Raw genomic sequence first — 21,387 nt, forward strand, 5'->3', positions numbered from 1 at the left:
TTGTATAATGGCTTCCCAGTTGATGATTGAACTAGACCCTCCATCATTCACCTGGGCCGGCCCCACTTGGACCCCACCCTCTTGCATGAGTTTGGTCCGAAAGCCATGGCCCTACATCGCTGGGCCATGGATATATACATATGATGTATATATGTATGTATATGTATATCCACTAATTTGACTGGGCTGGCATAAGTTCAGCTTCATATCCATTCTTAAATCTGAGTTTGGTCATGCTTGGTCTGGTTGGTCGAACCCAACCTGGACCACTATAATCAAATGGGTCAGATCGGGTTGGGCTTGAGCTTGATGATTTTTAAGTGGGTCCAACTGGGCCTTGTTTTAATGGGTCATGGATAAGATTTGGGTCAGATTTCTTGGGCCATTTAGTAAACAGCCCAAGAACTGAGAACCTGACCCGACCCCAACCAAACCATTGCCAGGCCTATTTGTAAAAGGTGACATTCCGCACGCTGACGAGTTGATCCCTAACTGTGGGGCCTACCTTGATGCATGTACATTAAATCCATGCCGTCCATCCATTTTGACAGCTCATTTTAGGGCATGATACCAAAAATGAAGAATATCCAAATCTTAGGTGGACCAGACCACATGAAACAGTGGTGATACCATTAAAAACCTCTTGGGGGCCACCGGAATGTTTATTTTCCATCCAACCTGTACATAAGGTCACAAAGGCCTGGATGAAGGAACCACACAAATATCATCTCAATAAGAATAATAAAAAAAAAAACTTGTATGGCCCACAAGAAGTTTTTAATGTTCAATCACCACTGTTTCCTCTGGTGTGGTCCATCTGATATTTTTATCTATTTCACTTTTTTCATCATACTCTAAAATGAACTTTCAGAACGGATTAACGGAATGGATGTAAGGAATATACATCAAGGTAGGTTCCATAGTCAGGGATCCACCAAAGCCGTTTGCATGATCTACCTCCTCTTCTCAATTTGCCACTGCAGTCTATTCAAGTGGTTCCCATGGCTATCTTGGCCCATTTTTCCATCAGGACACGGCCCATTCAAAATTTTGAATCTTCTGGGCCTAAGCCCATAATCCCAGCCCATTATCAACCACATGCAACATATAGCCTAACAAATTCAAATAAACCTAAAGCATCAACAAAATGGAAAATAAAACAGATCCAAAAGTCTCCAAAACATTCTCAAGTAAAAGAAAATTCATTAATCACACAAATGAAAATAATACATAGACAATAACAAATACAAATGAAAATAATACATAGACAATAACAATGTCCCAATCAAACTCAAATACAAACCATACTACTATTACACATAAAAATCAAGGTAGAAGGAGAACAATTGCACGGTGCGATCGCACTACATGGGCTTTTCATGGGCTTCCAGGAGTCGACGGAGGTGGCGAGAGGGAAGGAATAGATGGGAAATTGAGCGAAGGGATCGTCGGAATCGTAATTGGAATAGAAGGCAACGTAGCGGGCAAAGGTGGCAATGTGAACTTAGGAAATGTAGGGAGAGTAGGAATAGTAGGGATGGTGGGCAAGGTGGGCAATGGAGGCAATGTGGGCAACGTGGGCTGAGGAAGGGTTGGTACGGTCGGCAATGGAGGAGGTTGTGGCAATGTGGGCTGAGGAAGGGTTGGAACGGTCGGCAATGGAGGAGGTTGTGGCAATGTGGGCTGAGGAAGTGTTGGAATTGTAGGCAATGTTGGTGTTGTAGGTGGGCCCACTGGCGCTGGGGTATCTAATAGATGGCGGGCCCCATGGGCCAGATTGGTCCCTGAAGATAGGGCTAGAAATAAAATTAAGAGTGAGCAATGGTAGGAAGCCATGGGTAGATGAGATGAAGGGCTATGAATGATTTGATCAAAGGAGTTGTGGGTGAATGGAAAATATGTGGAGTTGGGTTTTTATATGAGGATATGATGGTTGGAAGGGTTTACAAGATTTCAGTTTGGTTGGGGATAGTAAGAAGTTTTTGAGGTTCTTGGGGTGTTTGGTCACCTTCTCATCTATCTACGTCCTGAAAATGTCAAACTAGGTTTCAGTACACGAAATTCTTTGCATGGGGACTATTTAATATACACGTTATGCACTTTGACTTGTGGTAGTTGAGAGAAGGACATGAGATCCACACCGTCCATCGGGTGAGATACCCCATGGTTGTGGAATGAGCCCAAAATCAGATTAATCTAAGTATCAGTGGGCCACACTAGAGGGATTAGTTTGGATGGGGATACACACCATTAACACCGTGCAAATTATCTATGAGATCAAACATGGTGTGTGTATGCCATCCGATCAACTAATATGACGTGTCTCACCAGGATGAAGGGACACCCCAAAAAATCAGATATTCTAATATTCAAGTGGCCACAGGACGTGAATTTAGAGTTTTTTAGTCATGATTTTACACTTTTTCTGATGGGGTGGCCCACCTGAGTTTTGGATCTGCCTGATTTTTTTAGATCAAGGGTTTAAATGACGCACAAACCTGATGGATGAGGTGGATTTCATGCACACACTCCCTACGTGGTGCTCGGTTAGTCCGAGCCACGGCTCGTATACCAAGGTCCTTGGCATGTAGCAGATGATGTTGCTTAGAAAGATTATTACATGATGCTTTATGGGAAATGGTACTGTAAGGTCGATCCTGTGGGAACTTCCCATGAGGTAGAGCTGTGTGGGCCCCACCGTGATGTTTGTATATCATCAATACCGTGAATTTGATGGGTCCCTTTACTTTATAGTATATCCCAAAAATCAGCCATATACGGAACTCAGGTGGGCCATAACATCTAAAACCACGTGAAGACATGCCTAAAACATATAAAAGCACTTTGTCAGGCCCACATGAGTTTTGGATGCAGCTGAAACATAGTATAAAAACTCCTCTAAGTGAGACACGTACAATGGATGGGATGGAATTTTGAAACACATCTAAGAAGCCCAATAAATGATTATGAATGTTTTAATGGGAGGGTAACCCCTATAAACTGTTATATGTGGTGTGGTCCACCCAAACCATTGATTTATTTTATTTTTAAGCCCATGTCCCACAATGGAATAGTTAATCTGACTGATTATGTAGATGATTGATATATATCACGGTGGGGCTCACACAGCTCGACCTCATGAGAAGTTCGAATGAGGTCGACCTCAGGGTACCATTTCCCTTAAATTATTACGAAGACAAATTGATTTTATTTGCATGCTCAACTCCCGGTGCATCTACGAATGTGGCACTTGTGGGTGGGACTTGGAACGCTCCATGTAATCAACTTATCAGGTGGGCCACACATATCAATTGGGATATTCCTCATCTTTTCAACCTTCCGTTTTTTTTTTTCCTACTACATGTGTGGCCCACCTGATGAATTTACTACTTCACCATGTCATTATCCCGTATGATGAGTAAATCTGATTGTGATCGTGCACACGCGTGCTGTGGACTGTCCCTTCCATCTGCCTCTGCATGGACGGCTCCGGTGCTTCTTTTTCAAAATTTAGGGTATTGGGACAGTTTCTGCCTGACACCCACGGACTGAGCCCGGCCTAGATGGGTGGTCATATGGGAGCGTGACCATTTTCTGATTTGGATGGAGGACTTCATGTGGATGAGATCCACCCCGTCCATCACGCGTGCCACCCAATGTTTAGACCGTGGCACAAAAATTAGGTCGTAGAATTTGTGTGGGGTCCATCATGTGGTGTATATGCCATCCAATTCACTCATCTGATGTGCCACACTATTATGAATGGATTCGTCGGAAATAAGTACATTTCAAGACTCATGTGGGCCACACCACATGATTTTAGAGTTTTAGATATGATTTTACATTGTTTCCTATGGTACTGTCCACTGTGCAGTTTAATACCATCCAATTCACTCATCTGACGCGCCCCACTAGTATGAATGGATTCATTGGAAATAAGGACATTTCAAGACTCATGTGGCCACACCATATGATTATAGAGTTTTTAGACATGATTTTACACTATTCCCTACGGGGTTGCCTACCTAAGTTTGGATTGAAATGATTTTTCAGATTTCCTGGTGAAAATGTGGCGGCACACCTGATGGAAGGTATGGATCTGATACATATTCAACCCCACAGGGAAATTTTTTGAAGTGATGTCCTACATAAAGGGTATCAAACAAGGGCACAGATACAAGTCACTGTGCATAGACATTTGTATGGTAAGAAAGGTAAAGAATACGATACTGATGGAATAGTAATTTAAACTCTGGGATTCCGACGGCTCAGGCTATGGAACGCCCACCACCGGATTTGTGTAGGGCCCACGGTCTATATGTCAGCCAGTCCATTCATCTTACTTGCCTTGTCATGATGATAAAAGCATTCTCCACAAAATGGCAACAGTTTTACACCAGCTGCCAACATGAGACATGAAGTTCCTGTAGGGGAAGCTGTGGGCCCCACTGATATGCCGTGAATAGTACAGGAATCCAAAATTGATGCAGTGGGCCCCACTGATATGCTGTGGGCCCCACTGCATCAATGTGAGTTTCCAGCAATGTTGGCTTTGGCACCATCAGCACCTCAGGTAGAGAGGCATCTGGGTTTCAGGCAATGTGGGCTTTGGTAGGGCTAGAACCTCCGGCAAAGGAGGCTCTGAAACAAAGGCAGTGCCTGACCATTAATCTGGAATTAGGCTGCAAATGTTCTTTCAAGTCCAAATTTGAAGTAGATTCAATCTTTCTGACTCAACAAAAACCACTCCAAATCAAACACAGCCTGAGAGTGAAGAAGGGAAATCAGGTCGGAACAAGGTAATTTGGAAAGAATTCCTGCAAGTGAGAATTGGATTCCTGTCACTTGGGAACCTACCCAACTCATGCCCGTCTTTGTGTGGTCCATCAATCAATTCCCCCAGGCAGCCCTCTCTCAACATTCAGGCATTGCATGGTTGCTGTATCTGCATCAAACTTCAAAGCAATGTAATTTCAAATTGGGGCCCAGGGCTATCAGTATGATTGCTAGAAAAGGACATTACAATCTGGTCATTTCCATTTATTAGACTAACAGTAGCAATTCAATTCAGTAGTGCATATAAATGCACCCATGATGTATTAGGCTGCCACTCGCTATGCTTTCTAGAGGGGAGATCAGGCTCAAAGGCCTGCTGATGTGGTGGTTTTGAATCTTCCTGACCAATTATGTATTAGATGACAAATAACAGCATTCTGCTCCACCCTCAAGGATCTATGGTGAAGGAAACTAGTCCTTGTGCATTTGAGAGGGTTGGAAAGACAGCTCAAGCTCAAGGAAACCGAACCAAAATCACTAGCTGCCACAGATTTCAAACCATGACTAGGCCATGCAAACACATCAATTGAACGAGCTTCGACATTTATCCAAATTTCCCAGTCGATCATTTCAAAACATAGATTAACTGATAAAATTGTAATTCATACAACAAGGACCACTTACAGTGTCTCAAGAAATGAGTTTCTTTAACTCTCCTGATGGAATTAAACAGAAACAATAAAAAGGGTATTGGAAATTCATCATATCCTAGCAACATACGAATTTGCTTGTGTGACATATCTCACCCATCGGTATGGATTGTGTGTCTTGGATTTCTTTGCTATTTGCAAGTATCTTACCTGCATCCAAGGACAAATGATCATCTTCAGAGACATCTCATGTAGAAGGTTAGGAGAGCCTTATCATGAGAAAGCTCATGTAGTTTAACAGGGAGCTCAAAAATCTTCAAAACAGCACTTTGAAATGTCGTATGCTTAGATTGCAGTTGAACGAGGATAGCAATAATACAATTCAATAAAGAGATATAGAAAAGAAAAAGAAAAAGAAAGAAAGAAAATGGGGCTAGTCCTGCATTTGAAATGAGTGACTAGCCCCCAAATTGTGATTTGGTTCCAACTCGAAACGCATGGAATCACAATTAAGGGTGTGGTCATCACAATGAATTTGAAAGGTGCCACCAATGTCATCGGGGGACCTCCAAGGTGGTAAGACAAGGTAAGGTACGTCGGACTCAAAGCCCAAATCAGTCCCTTGTGGCAACACGTCTCTACCAGCTCACCCAACAGGCCAGCAACTGGTTTTGTTTCTATATTGAATTGCATCTTTTGAAATTCAGTTCAATTTAGCATCCAAACGCATTTTGGTTAAAATGAAACATTACATTTTATGCAAATTAAAAAAATTTAAAAAAAATTTTAAAAAACAAAAAAAAACAAAAAAACAAAAAACAAAAGCCCAATCTCAAGGGTAAGCGCAAAAAGTACGCCGATTACCCTGCTTAAAAATGGAGTTGCACATGAGAGCTAAAAAGATCCTAGAAGATAAGCCCAAGTCAAGTACCATTAGGGAGGTGATGTGACCACATCATTACCACCATAAATGGATGTTCACAAGGCCAATCTGCCCATTTGCAGAGACCTAAGACTGCCTACTTGAACCAGCAAAGCTCGAGTTAAATATTTTGAAAGAAAATATAGAACTGATCACCTGCAGGTAAGTTACCACAACTTGTGGTAAGGTACCATCTTTCCTGCCAACATGCCACTTGTGTAGAACATCAGTACCATGAGAACGGCAGGCCCCACCATTTTTTTTTTTGAGACAATAATCAATTTATTAGAAAGGATCAAAGCCAAAGAATACAAAAGAAAGAAAAATAAAATTACATCCATAAGACCCTCTACAATTCTGACCACAAGGCAGGAAACTGATCAGAGACAAATACATTCGATGCTTGCGCCCATTTCTTAACATTCAATTTTGCCCTATTGAAAACTTCCGCCATGAAACCCCTTTGGTTTCTGAAACAACGATTGTTGCTTTCCGACCAAATATTCTATAAACGTGCTAGAAAACACAGGTGCCAAACCCACTTCCCAGATTTACTTTTGCCGCCTTCATGCCAAGCCAGGAAAAACTGTCTAATTGAACTTGGAACAACGCATGCAATTCTGAATAGCTTGAAGAAACCTTCCCAAAAATCAGGCCCCGTCATAAAGCCAACTTGACTAAAACACAGGCCAATCCACTCATTGAGTGGGCCACAGCATAGGAATCAATGGACAACCGACAATCGGACTCAACATATTGATGTGGCTGACCTAGTGAGCAGATCGGCCTGATTTTCGAAAAGAGTAATCTTCATGGTGGGCCTACCATTTTCACGGTACTCATGGCCTACATAGGTGGACAGTTTCAAGAAAATATAGATATACTGTACCATAAGAATAGGACGGTAATGTAGGGGCATTTTCACGCAAGGCTTGAGTGGAGTAGCCTGTGTGAGGCGGGGGCACACTCGGGGTGGGCGGCCCGTGTGAGGTGGGTGGCTCGTGTGAGGTTAGACCCATGTGAAGTGGGGCCCACGAGGGGGGTTCATCCGAGGGCCTGACCCATGTGAAGTGGGGCATGGGCTATGAGATAAAGGGATTCATTCGCCACTCTATCAGTTTGAGCTTTTAGAGCAAGTGGTTATTGTCCTATATCAAAGTAGTATCAAGGCAGGACATCTCATGTTCGAGACTCCTCATCGGGAGTGATTAATGCAAAGGCATTTTCACACAGGCTCAAGTGGGTGGGCGGCTCGTGTGAGGCGAGACCCATGTGAAGTGGGGCCTGGACCATGAGATAAAGGGATTGATTCGCATGGGAGAACGATTCGGGACCGTAACTCAAGTGTTTGGTAGACGGTGTTTTTCAACATCGATCATGGTTCACTCGGCTTACCTCTCAAGAAAAAAGAAGAAGAAAGAAATGAAGAAAAAATAAACACGTTGAATTCACCTTCATAGTCAAAAGACCACCTCACCTGAAGCTTTGAAGCATTATACATTGGTATGGTGAAAGTCATGCTTACAGGTCCAGCTTCTTTCGTGATGTTTCCTAATATTAACAAAAAAATAAATTAATCAGGCCAATGTGTACTCTGAATATGAAAATAAACAAGAAGTGTCATGGAAGCTTGCAGCTCATATATTTGCTTACAAAGTCATAGGTTGGAATCTTAGTCATACCATGTGATTCTTGTGAGAATGTGAGTTTTGCACGTAGAGTATGTTCAGATCCACCAACGATCTGAAATATTTCACATCCGCTAAATCATTAGTATCATGAAACAATAAAAACTCTATACAAATGATGAAATCAGATATCCAATGTATATATTCGAGTCACACTTGAATTTCTTCAATAGATTAACCATTGGACCACAAGAAAAAGAAAATCTTGAGCATGGAGGTAAGAAAGTATGCCTTTTTTAATCCCCATTCAAGTCTCTTATTTGCTTCCTTGAAATCAGTTGTGTTTCCGACTGCCCCAGGTTCCAGCTCAAAACTAACCCTGTGCGAAATCAACCAACAAAGAATTAATTAGAGAAAGTTTGGCTAGTATTCAATGTGCTAGGCCTGAAAAGTCAGAATTACTCTTGTTCTTATAGGATAACAAACAGATCAATCAGAATTCTGGAAAAATGGTAACAGTTAACCACAAAATTCTCCACGGAAAGATATTAAATAATCAGCAGGTAAGAGCAATAGAAATATGAAATATCTTATTGCATAAAATCCATTTGGAACACAAATGGATAAAACTGCAAGCCAGTTCTAGTATTGCTTTCTAAGTTGATAACCGGTTTGAAATACATCAAACCAATTACTCACATTTAATAATTGCTAAGGGAAGGCTAGGATGGCACTCAAAAAACAAACAATTCACCCCCAACCAAACAACAACAAGAAAGGGGGTAAAAAAAAAAAAGACAACTGCATTGCAAGCAAAATGACATATTCAAATGCCAGATATACAACAGATTTCTGCCAATCAGCCTTAACAGACAACCATGATTGCAGGGGGGAAACCAAGAAGAAAAGAACACCTTGTAGTAAATGTAGGAAGTGGAATTTGTACTACAATTGTGTTTGCAGTGATAGTTGGGGCGAAGTCAGCACGTACTTTAAGAATCACTTCTGCCTAATCAGCCACAGTAAAGTGAAAGCAATTGGATTGGTTTAGATTGTTGATAATGTTTTCACTTTTCAAGCCAAAGTGGTACTCAACCATGAAAACACGAAAAGATCATATTGCATGCACCTTGAACGCTCCGGCTTCTTCAATCAATGCATTAACACGGAAAGGAGGCTTGAATTCCTGAGTCATACGATAGTTCATGACAGAAAATTCCCCATCTGAAGGTACCTGTGAGAAAACATGGAGTAAAGATTATAAACCGCCGAGAGGAAAATGAACTAAACAACTTAAAACACAATCTTTAGGGCATGTTTAGATGATGCCTCAATTGGCGCTGAACAGAGTTCAATGCCCGTTTTGGTCAGAAATATCCATTTTGTGTGTGTTTGGATGCCACGCTTTCCTAAACGTAGTTTATACAAACATGAGCGTCAGATTATATCTCAATCACACAGACTGAGCAGAACGTACACTCGGCAAAGCAACAGTTTTTAACAAGAGTGATTTGATACTGTAGAGAGTGCAGACGCCTATGATAGTTTACCATCATTTTGAAAAAGGTGTCGACTCATCCTCATGCATGGCACTCACTGTACAGCCATTCAGAGCATCCATATTGTGGTACAAGTTGTGTATAGAGCATTTCTCAAAAATCACTTTGATCAACTGATTTTAACCATCCTATTGATGGTTATCAAATGGATGGTTAAAAGTGAAACAGTGAGTGGCTCAAATTCCAACGGCATCATATGGTTACTATCATCTGCTTAGCATAATTTTTGGGTTATGCTCCATCCACAATTGGGCCAGCAATTCGGACAGTTTGGATTGCCATACAACTATGCCATGTGTATAATGCTTGACTATTATTAAAATAGTGAACAATCATGGATGTATAGTCCAAGCATTAACATAGGTGAAGGTTTGCTAGCCAAAAATGCAGCCCTCACCATCTGCCTGCGGCAATGGCACATGCATAGGTAATGCAGGGGCATTTTCACACCAGCCTCGAGTGAGGTGGCCTGTGGGATGCAGGGGCACACTCGGGTGGGTGGCCCATGTGAGGCGGAACCCATGTGATGTGGGGCCCACGAGGGGGGTTCGGCCGAGGACCTAACCCATGGGATGTGGGGCCTGGGATATGAGGAAAAGGGATTAATTCACATGCTCTATCAGTTCAAGCTTTTAGAGCAAGTGGTTAGTTGTCCTGCATCAATAGGACATCTTACACGTGCATAAGGAGGCCCCCACTAGAAAGATGACTCGACAATCATATCAGTCCACTCGTCAAGTTGGCCACCCATGTGCAAAATCAAATAGATTGTTTTATGAAACTTAAATTAGGCCAGTATATTTGCTATATTATCTGCTAGCTCAGGTGCATGTGGAAATCATCAGATAGGTGCATAATGTGGACTCATTATGCTACAGTAACTTCTCATAAAGATGATTTTCAGACATCCAAACAACATTATAAGAAAATTAGAAAAACATAAATTGTCATCCAAAAAACAATTTCAGATAAATTGAGTTTTAAAAAACTGTGTTCCCAGAACTGCATTCATATAATTAAGTTTTCAGAAACTTATTTGTGTATTGTCATCCAAAGAGGGCTTTAGTTTGTATCCAATCCTAAATGACGATAACTCGGTAAATCTCCACTTACCAGTGTCAATGTTCGGTCCACGTCAAAACTGTCAAGATGGACAGATTCATGAAAATTACAATCATCTAGTATAACAGCCCCTGCTCCAGCTGAACTACGATAATCTATAGCCAAAACAAAAACTCCATAAGATAACCAAGTATAAATGAAACATTGATTTAATTATCTATGCAGTCATCATAACTTGCATCAGTAAATAACAAAAGAGAGACTAGACATCTCGTTTTTGAGATGTAAGATAAGAATATCAAGATGACAAAACGACCAAAGGAATCAGACCAGTAACAGCTAGTATATCCAGCTAAAGCACTTTAGATTTCTGGAAAATCAGGCTTGTGGATCTTAAATTTTATTTTGGTAAGATTTCAACATATTTCTATTTCTCAAATAAGAAACAGCAATGCTAGAAAGACAACGAAGCATTAACTGCAGGCTTCTATTGATATCAATCAGTTGTAACTTGTAACTCGCAGCTTCACAAAACATGGAACCAGACAGAGTTGGGAGTGGTGCAGATGGCTACAGATAAAGGATACGTGGCAGGCATAAAAGAATGGCAGCCAAGTTCATTCAGCCACAACATATGACTACAAAATTTGTATCAAAATGCACGAGCACAGGGCAGCCTTGGATCCACATACAACCCCCTAAACATTCGGCTTTCAGAATCGTGCTTTTTGTTCCCACTGAAAACCCAAAACTCCCCAACTTGTCAATACCAACTTTCCCTTACCATGGACATGAAAGATATGAAAAAGCAATGATCCTATCATGACAAAGATTTTTTGAAACTAAACTGCTAAATGCAATGGTTACGTTAACTTCCTGCTGATCCACAAGATGATGTTTAGAACAGGGCCAAAAAAAAAAAAATGCATACAGAACATGGATTATAAACATATTGACCTATCTATTGTAAAGAAGAAAAAAAAAATGATGAAATATTTTCCAAAAAATAAAAGATATTTTTCATGAAATTAGCATAGATCTTCAGGCTTAAGCAATTCTTTGAATGAGAATTTTGAATCTGGTGTAAGAATTTGGTCAATTGATTCCTGTTCACAAGAAAAAGACAACAAGAATTCTCTTGCCCACCCATCGATTGTTTGAATTTCATAGGTGATTGTTTCTTCTTTTTTCTTTTTTTCTTTTTTTCCATTTTATATTGATCTTTAAATTTGTGACTCAAATTTTGAGTTGAAAATCATGCACCAAGCCAATCAATAGAGAACCAAGAGAAAAGCTCTGAACCTCATGTCTCAACTTTGCATGTTATAGCCCTGTAGCAAAGAAACATGGATGCATTTTCAACCCCCATTAACCTAGAACCTCCTACAAAATCCCCACTGTCAATTGAAATCAATCCTACCCCATGACTCTTTGGTGATTTTGTAAACCATGCCAGAGTTTTTTAACTTCTTAATAAAATTAATAAAGAAAACCAGTTTTTAATACATCAGATAGCCAACAAAAAAATCCAATATAGAATTAATTGTCAATCACCCAACATCAATAAAATTCAAAATTCCATCAAAGCACAGATCATTAATGACATGCTAAACCATGATTGATGTAGAGATAACCTCGTAAATATAAGACCGTAGGCCTACTCGTTACAGTTAATTTATGAAAATGGAAAACAGCTAGCCTTCTTTCAATGGGAAAGAGGAGAACTCTTTGCAAAAAAAAATAATAATAATAATAATTTGGGAAGCATTCACAAGATTGAATGGAGGCAATTCAGAAGATTCAATGGATGCTTGTCCAGTGAAACCTTTGACAGTATTCAAAACTTCTGGAGAACAAAGAACTATAAATAAATATTGACTAGTAAATGGAGCAACCGTGTGCAAGAAACAACAATTGCAAGAATTGGAAAATGCATGAAACCTCAGAAAAACAGCTGAACAAGGCTAGCCACCTAATATTAAAAGAATAAAAATATGCAAAAAGGACTTCTAACATACAAGAATCATAGCCACATTTGGATTTTTTTAATCCTTATACTGGATCAATCATGTTGATGGAATGCAATAAGGTAAACCAAGAAGGATACCGTAGAGAGAACTTCCACCTCTGCCAATGCTCAGGTCCTCGTTAAGAGCTAGACGGATTTCTGGGTTGCCAGTGAGGTAACTTTTCATTTGAATGGTCCCATCAATCTCGGAAGTCAGTATGTAACCCTAGTCAACAGAAACCATGATTTGAACTAGACAGCTGAGAAAAGATTGGCTGGAAAAATGAAACCACATGGTGTGCATCAATGCATGCATGTGTTTATGTATGCACGCAAAAAAAGAATTGCCTTTTCTAACTTCATTATTATATTGGTGAACTATAATTACATAAAGATGTTTGAATTAGGGTCTTTCATGAAATTGGATGCTTGGAAATGTTAAATGCAAGGATGATACCTCTATCAATTTTATACGTATCAAGTAAACTTGAAATTTATCAGCATTTTTCTTGAATCCTCATGCATTGATCCTTCTTCTTTTCTTTTTTTTCCTTTCATTATTTAATTTCCTAAATGTGCACGAGGTCGGGTAAATTCTCGAATCTGGTAAACAGCTCGCCAAATGGTTTCTTCTCAACCTCTAGAGAGTTGTTTCAAGGCGATCCACTATCTCCATCCTTATTCATAACAGTTATGGAGGCTCTTAGCAAAATGATTGAGAAAGGAGAAGAGGTAGGGTTGGTGGAAGGTTTGGGGGTAGACAATTCGAACTTTCAGATTTCACATCTCTAGTATGCGGACAATACGTTGCTATTCTGTAAGGCAGACGATTTCAAAGTGCAAAACCTCCGTTCGATAATTATTAGTTTCGAAGCGGCCTCTGATTTGAAGGTGAATGTTATCAAAATCAAGATTTTAGGGGTTGGTCTTTCAAATGAAGAAATTTGGAATTTTTCTTTGGTTTTCGGCTGTAGGGAGGGGTGCTTTCCGACTACTTACCTTGGATGCCCACTTTGTATTGGTAGACCAGCAAGACACGTGGAACAAAGTGATCGAGCGGTGCGAGAGCAAGATGTCCAAATGAAAATCTAGATATCTATCAATGGGTGGGAGAATGATTTTGATTGAAGCATCAATGTCGAACCTTCCAATTTAATTTATGTCGCTTTTCAAATGCCCAAAGTCAGTTTTAAATGTTTTGAAAAAGCTGAGGGATTTTTTTGTGGAGAGGGTTGGAAGAGAAGCACAAGTTTTATCTTCTGAAGTGGGAGGAGGTGTGCAAACTGTGTGACCAAGGAGGAACAAGTCTTAGGAAGTTATAGCCTTAGAGGAGATGAATTTAAAGCCACTTAGGAAATGGGTGTGGAGGTTTAGCGTAGAAGGGGGATCTCAATGGAGGGAGTTGATAGGAAGGAAATATGGGGTAGATGATAGCAGGTGGTGGACCAAATCCTCTTTCTTGCATCGAGTTTCTTACTTGTGGAAGTCGGTGGTGTCCTTAAAAACATAGGGTGTGGGAAGGGATATGTTTTAACTTGGGAGACAGGAAAAATATTCAATTTTGGAAGGATGTGGGTTGGAGATAACAAGTTAAGCAATAGGTTTCCAAGGCTGGCGGGGGTTAGCTAGGGAAGTAGATGTGAAGATGGGTAGTTGTTTTACAAGGATGGTTAAGTAATTTGGATCTCCAAGGAATCTAATCGATGAATTAGTTCAAGAACTGGTAGATCTTCTCAAGGTGTTATTGAAGGCATCTCTGCAGTTTCAAGCTCAAACTCGCTCAAATGGTTAAACATAAATCTGGTAAATTTCGAGTGAAATCTCTATGTTGGGTTCTAAGTGATAATGAGGTAAATGTAGGGATGTCTCCAACGACTTTCATATGGCGATATGGTGCCCCATTGAAGGTGGTGGCTTTTGGGTGGCTTGTTGGGAGGAATAAGTTGTGAACTATAGACAACCTTTCTAAGAGGAATATGGTTCTTTCAAATGTGAGCCCGCTTTGCTTCAAAGATGCAGAATCGGTGAATCATTTGTTCCTTCATTATTCTTTTGCAAGAGGGGTCATTTCTTCCAACTTTTTGGAGTGCATTGGGTGATTCAGAGTTCGATAGATAATTTTTTCTTATCATGGCATAGAGGGGATATAGGGAAGACAATGAATAGGGTGGCTAGAAAGAAATGATCGATGTTTCAAAAACAAAAATGGGAGAGTTTTGGATGTTTTTAGGAGAGTTAAACTCTTTGTAATGGAGTGGGTGCCGGGGTCAAATATCTCGTCCCAACTCCTGGTGGGGTGGCAGTAGTTTTTGTTTTCTTTTCCTGTATATGTTGTATATTTGTGTATAGTGGTTGCAGCTCCTTAATGAAGATTTTATCTTTCGAAAAATAAAAATAAAAATCCCTAACATCTATTCTGATGGTACAGAGTCATTAATTGATCATTTCTTTCTAGTGTGTTCAGTGGTCTTACTAAAGTTTCTTATCGGTGGATTCTTATAAACAGAGGAGTTGTTTTCTGACATAATCACATTTGAATGCTGCTACGAAGGTGCATCTTTTGGTGAAATTCTACACATATAACCAGGAAAATTTACGGTGTGAATTAAAAAACTCAGATACATGCCCAAAAAAAAAAAAAAGACAAACAAACAGGCAAGAAATTGAAGCTGAATACTAGAGAAAGCAACTGGTACATAAGAAAGACAGATAGAAAAACACACGAGGAAATTAAATAAGATAAATACTTGTATCACGGGAAGCAAAAGTATGTGCAGTTTCCAGAGAAGTGCAGAATTCATAACAATAGCATATAATTCTGTATCTGCCAGGGCCTGCTCCCTTAGACCTATGGAAAACAAAACATCTTCAGCAGGTGACAAGTGGTCATGACAGATGATGCTGCAACCCAGCCTAGATGGTGAAGCATGAAGCTGAATTTCTTTCCTGCACATACCATGAACCTAGAAAAGCCTTCTTGTAGTTGGTCCTGCTTACAAGGAGAGCATAGAAACCCAAGTTCTACTATATAGGCCCCAAAGGATGTGTATGTTTCTTTACCAGGACAATCCCATTTACAATATCAATATCAGAATCCTCATCTAAATCATATGCAACACATTCTTGCTAATCAAAGTAGTATTTAAAAACTCAACATCCTAAACTATATGTCATTAAAGTAAAAGGTATTCATAATATTGATTAAAATACCCTGCCCAAATACTCACACTAGAGCTGAACGTAACGCTTATTTTCTCAATTATATCAACAAAGATTTCCTCTCTCTTCCTGCCTCCAGGCTCGTTGGCTACAACAGATTTTGTAACAGCGGTCCCTGGCATTCTTTTCGATCCTTGCTGCAGAAATGCAATTACCAGCAGTCAATTACAACATAAATTCAAGTCAAAAATAAAATTAAGATGTCAATGAAACACAAGCTTTGGGTATGGTTGATTTTCAGATACCATAAACATGGCAGCAGGACCAAGGGGTGGCAAACGTGCAGCATCAACCACTATTGGCTCATTAAATACATAAGACTTCAACACCTCAGTAGATGTTGTTTGTGGGTATCCAAAGTCCTAAAAACAGATAAAGATAATCAGGTTGCACGTACTACAAATGGACAAGGTAGATAATGAAATTCATAGAAAACCATTTCCTGACCAGTAATGAGTAATGATAAGACTTATACTTTACTACAACGACAATTAAGCTTCTATCGTGCTTTACATAAAAATGCTGTAGTAACTGTACATTCATTAGAGTCATGATCATAGCATTTAAAAATGGCTAATGGAGAAAAGGAGCAATCATATTTGAATTTTTTTTTTTTTAAAGGTCAGATGATACTGTTTGATGGTGACAGTATAAAGCCACATTCAACTATCACTTCTCGATATTGACAACAGAATGAACATAAATATATACAGTTTCGAGACATATAGCTTGTCTCATAGACAAGGTTGCTATTGCACCTGGCACATGTTGACTGGCCCTAAAAAGGGTGGAATAAGATATTTTACGCCGAAATGATATAATAACATGCATGTCCATAGTACTGTGCAGAAATGATCTTAGCAATGTGGCAAAAATGAAGTTGTCTTAGCAGATGAAATTACCCCCAGAATTATTTTCCAGCATAAAATTGAGAAAGCCATGAAAAATACTTAAACATTGAGACTACACTTGGGCCTATGCTAATATGTCAGTAAGCATCCAAACTTACATTCCTTCAGACAACCAATGAATTTTCAGATGACAATGTTCTATAAAGGCATTAGTACTTACAATGACTTCATCAAGCAACTCATATACGAGCACAAAGTTTTTCCGTAATGAATCTTCATTGAGAACTCCAAGGTAATCCTTAATGACACACGCAATCCTTTGCAGTAGCTCCAAAACCAGAGAAGGTGATACATTAACTCTTGTGGTTGCAACAAACAGCAATCCAGCAACCTTCACATGCATATAGTTGACACCATCCACATTCTATGGACAAAGGAAAAAAGCATCAGTGAACTTTGTGTGTGTGTGTGTGTGTGTGTGTGTGTGTGTGTGTGAGAGAGAGAGAGAGAGAGAGAGAGAGAGAGAGAGAAGGAGAGAGAGAGATTTGTGCAGCGAGACAGTCCTCATATGTTGGTGACATTTGTGCATTACCTTGATTGGCAGTGTCCTTGCTCTTTTCTTTTAATAATTCATTGCTATTTATCAGAAAACAAGAGGAATTATAGGTTGTGATCCTAAGCAAATGCACAGTTCTCAGATGCAAGCTTCAGTAATGTGGGGCCTAGGGTTCAGACTCAGATCGCTGATCTGACGCCGTCCACAGTGGACAGTGGATAGCCTGAAAATCCATCAGAACCTAATCCTTCAACATTTGGCCTCTTTTCATTGAATTGTTGTAATTCTTTTCCTAATGGTATTTTTGTAGGCCACTGCAGGAAGCGTTAGGAGACCTTCCAGTCAGGGAGATTGTGAAGCACCCATCTCCATGGTGCAACCCATAAGATCAATGGTCCAGATCACCACACCATGGGCACATGAATGAACTCCTCTGTCTCAGCAAACTATAAATTTGCTGAGGATCAAGGCCCTATAAATCAATTCCTACAGCCAGTACATGTGTATTGAAGAAAAATATGTCCCAAAGGGAAAGAAGGCAGAAATAGCTCTCTCTTTTTCTCTTTTTTTCTTTTTTTCTTTTTTCTTTTTTTCTTTTTTTCTTTTTTGTTGAGTGAGAAACTCCATCTCCAATTTGCTAGGAGGGGCATTGAAAAACAAGTATCACAAGGTAAAGAGACGTCAAGGCTACCCGCATAAGTACGCACATGAGCCAGTGGAGCACATGTGACCAAGATCTTGACCATTCAACAGCCTAAGCTTTGGGCCATAGAAATTGCATGGTGGGGCCCACCTGATGAGTGATGCTGATCTCATACACTAGTGCCCTCAAGTAGGAAACTGATATTACTGGCACAAGTGGACTTAGCATTCTACCTGCAGAAACCAAAATCTACCAGCCTAATCAGCATTCAGGAAACAAATACCTACAAAGACAGGTGGCGCCTCTTCCCCTTCATCTCCCTTCCAAAACTTCACATTGCGAAAGAATATCTCCGCACTCCCTTTTGGTACTTCACTGCGATCTGCATTCATGTGACCAAAGGCCCTTTACTTTAAACATTATATAGCTTTACAGAAATGTTACAAGAGCCCTTGATCAAATTCTAAAGAAAATAAAAATGAAAACAGAGTATCAGCTGATGCACTCAGAAACCGGAGGGTGCATTTGGATGCACTATCAAATTGAATTGAAAATATCACTATAGGAAGTGGAAGCAACAAAATTGTAATCTCCTTGGAGAGTTATTTTAAGGGCCTTGGCTCCAAATATCAATGGCTTTAATTTCAAGTTGGATCCAAGAGAAAGTAACTGCGATTTTAGGCTAATTCCTCAATAAGAGACCATTTGGAATGGTAGAATACAACAGTATTCCATGGTATTTTCTCCCAATATAGCATTTACCCTTGCACCAAGTAGAGGAGCTGGAATACCTCGGTACTCCACATCCGTCCAAATGTACCAAATTGAATGTTAGAAATTCAATTCACTTTTGCATCCAAACACAGGAGAAGAGACAATTCTACAGCTAAGAAAACTGCACTTGAGGAATATGTGCATGTAAGAGGGAGAAATAACATGATTGCAGACCACAAGTCTCTGGGTATATGTTAGATCCAAATATTGAAGGTGTGATTGGATGCAGAATTAAACTAAATGGCAATTATTAGGCCCTTGGTAGACACCTAAAAAAATGAGATCAACTCATTTTAGCCAACACTAATCATGTATTAGAGATCTTGATCTCCAATACTGGGCTAAGGCCATGTTTGGTAGACGCCTAATACATGGCCTTAGCCCAGTAAAATGGGTATAACAAAAGTGTAGATACCTTCCTTAGCAGTCAGATTGAGGGACTTGGCTCCAAATCAAAATTACTTTTCAAGTCAGAACTGAAAGGAATCTGACTGCAATTTGAGTGCTTAAATTCCTCATAATAAATACAAGAAAACATCATCAACTGAGGCATTTTCTACGGAGTAAACCATTGCAATCCAATTCACATGCATCCAAACTCATCACAAAAGGGTCCAAACCACAAACAGCTAATGCTTCTATCTGTTAACTACTCGATCTTAGCAACTCTAGCGACAATGTCATTTTTTATCATGAGATCAGTGCGAGTAGCAATTTTGTTAGCTACAGATTCCTTCTATATGAACTTTGATTCTAATATATAAGTACTGTTACTGAAATGAGATAGAAATCTTTTATTTTTTTCTTTTTTCAGTGGAAACCAAACAGGGCCTAAGAATTAGTGATGAGATTAATGAGATCATGCAAAGAAACAAGACATTGAAATTCACAGATAAGGAGTTTATAAGAAAACGAATTGAAAGCCACATGCAAGTAAGGGAATGAGATATGGAGAGGAAGTTACAGTCGCGGAAGACGATGTTGTCGCCTCTCTGCGAGAGCACGAAGAACTGCGATATCATGGCTTCAGCACCTCTCTCTCTCTCTCTCTCTCTTTCCGATCTGGTTGATAATCAGAGCTGATGCATCGTGTCGATGCGTAGAAAGGACGAGAAATGCGACCCGACTCACACGAGTGCACTTGCCTCCATTGTAGGGTTGGCCACGCGTGCGAGTATGTGCGCGTGCAAAAGTCTTGTGTCGGGTCGGGTTGTGTTAGCAGCCTGTTTGATAATCGGGTCCAAAATTTCACCCCAATCTAATCGAAGTTTTGAGTCAGGTAGCCCGTAGGGCTGTCAACGGGTCGGCGTCGAGTCGGGTGCTAGAGTTCCCTAAATCAATCTAATCGAAGTTTTGTTGGAATTTTTACTGCGGAATCACACAAATCTAAATCTAGAATAGCAATACAATGACACCAAGCACACACAAGAGAACACAGATTTAATGTGGAAAATCCCTATGGAAAAAAATCACGGCATAAAATGACAGATCTCCACTATGAAAATAGAAATTACAAAGAGAGAGGACTTATCCGATTCGAACAATCTCGAATCTCACCCTTACTACACCATTTGATTTCCCTAGAACCCCTTTAGAAAGCCTTAGAATTATTTCTCAACCCTAGAAAAGCCCTAGGAACACCTATTTATAGTTTAGGCAACATCCCTTCTGCATCCCAGTTGCGAAAGGACTTAGATTTTCGCAATCCGCAAAATCGCGGAACGAATTTGTGTAACTACGACTAGTCGAACAATCCCTATGACTAGTCGAAGGGCCCGAACATGAAAAACAGGGCTCACTGGACTTTGAGTCGAGCCGCTCCCACGACCAGTCGTGGCTGGCCCACAACCGGTCCAACAACCTAGAAAATTTCAGATTAAAGACTTCTGACAACAATTTCCACAAAGTCTTCGATCTTCAACCGTGTAGCTTCTTGACCTCTTCTCTTATCTCCTCATTGCATCATAGTTTCAATCAACGCTTCTTGTGCACACTTCGTCCTTCTTTTACGCCATCGCCAAGCTCAAAGAAGTTGTACAGAACTTGAACTTTTCTACAGGAACATTTTTATTGATCATTTCTGTCGGATCTAAATCCACATGCCTAGCCACCTTTGCTCTTATCTTCCCAAAAGAAAAGACGTAGTCTTCTTACCATCTCACCGCTACCCAATATTGCTTGCCGGGGTACTTGCTCACAACATTGATAGCCTGTGAAATAACCGGTCTAATCCAGACCATGACATACACTGCCAACCACATTTGAATAAGGCTCATAAAATATCCTGTTTTTTCTCATCTGTTTTAGGACATGTCCTAAGGAAAACTTGAGGAGAGACGCGTAGGGAACGCTCTTCAGCTTTACCTGGCTCATCACATCCTTGATCAATAACTACACACAAGGTATTCCTCCTGTGATTACCAAAACCTACTCCTCCTTCAGTCTTAATGCCGAGAACCATCTTTGCAGCCCCCCGATCCTTCATCCTGAATGTCCCACTTAACCGAGTCTTCAGTACATTGATTTCAGGTATGTCATAATTGACGATCTACATGTCATCAATTCCTGACTCACCATGAAGGAATCAAACCACTGCCTAGGCGATAGGTCAAACCACGACCTCCTGCAAAGTCTTTTCTAAGCCTCTTTAACTTCGAACTGCTCTAGTTGCTTCATGTAGATCTGCTCTTCACTTTCCCTTGCAGAAGTGCAGACTCCACATCCATCTTTCCTGCTCAA

At 40.1% G+C, this 21,387-nt stretch overlaps 1 protein-coding gene and 1 long non-coding RNA gene across 4 annotated transcripts in view; one reads left to right on the forward strand and one right to left on the reverse strand.

Annotated features, from left to right (window-relative positions):
- Positions 1-21,387, forward strand: part of LOC131235313 (uncharacterized) — a 76,873-nt gene that overhangs the window by 43,008 nt on the left and 12,478 nt on the right. The gene's annotated exons all lie outside the window — the stretch shown is intronic.
- LOC131235270 (AP-4 complex subunit mu-like) lies at positions 5,380-19,778 on the reverse strand. 3 transcript variants are annotated; one of them, XM_058232414.1, is made up of 13 exons: positions 19,613-19,778; positions 18,162-18,256; positions 16,896-17,099; positions 16,070-16,186; positions 15,833-15,961; positions 12,723-12,831; positions 10,649-10,752; positions 9,106-9,210; positions 8,891-8,985; positions 8,268-8,355; positions 8,031-8,091; positions 7,826-7,899; positions 5,380-5,636 (listed from the first exon to the last, which is right to left on the reverse strand). In XM_058232414.1, exons 1-13 carry the CDS (start codon positions 19,668-19,670, stop codon positions 5,538-5,540), a joined length of 1,338 nt encoding a protein of 445 aa, XP_058088397.1. In that variant the 5' UTR covers positions 19,671-19,778; the 3' UTR covers positions 5,380-5,537. The 3 variants fall into 3 exon arrangements, with proteins under 3 accessions (XP_058088397.1, XP_058088392.1, XP_058088406.1); XM_058232409.1 differs by having other exon boundaries at positions 12,705-12,831; XM_058232423.1 differs by lacking the exon at positions 19,613-19,778 and having other exon boundaries at positions 12,705-12,831; positions 18,158-18,256.

This window comes from Magnolia sinica, chromosome 2 (assembly GCF_029962835.1).
Source record: "Magnolia sinica isolate HGM2019 chromosome 2, MsV1, whole genome shotgun sequence".
Taxonomy (NCBI): domain Eukaryota; kingdom Viridiplantae; phylum Streptophyta; class Magnoliopsida; order Magnoliales; family Magnoliaceae; genus Magnolia; species Magnolia sinica.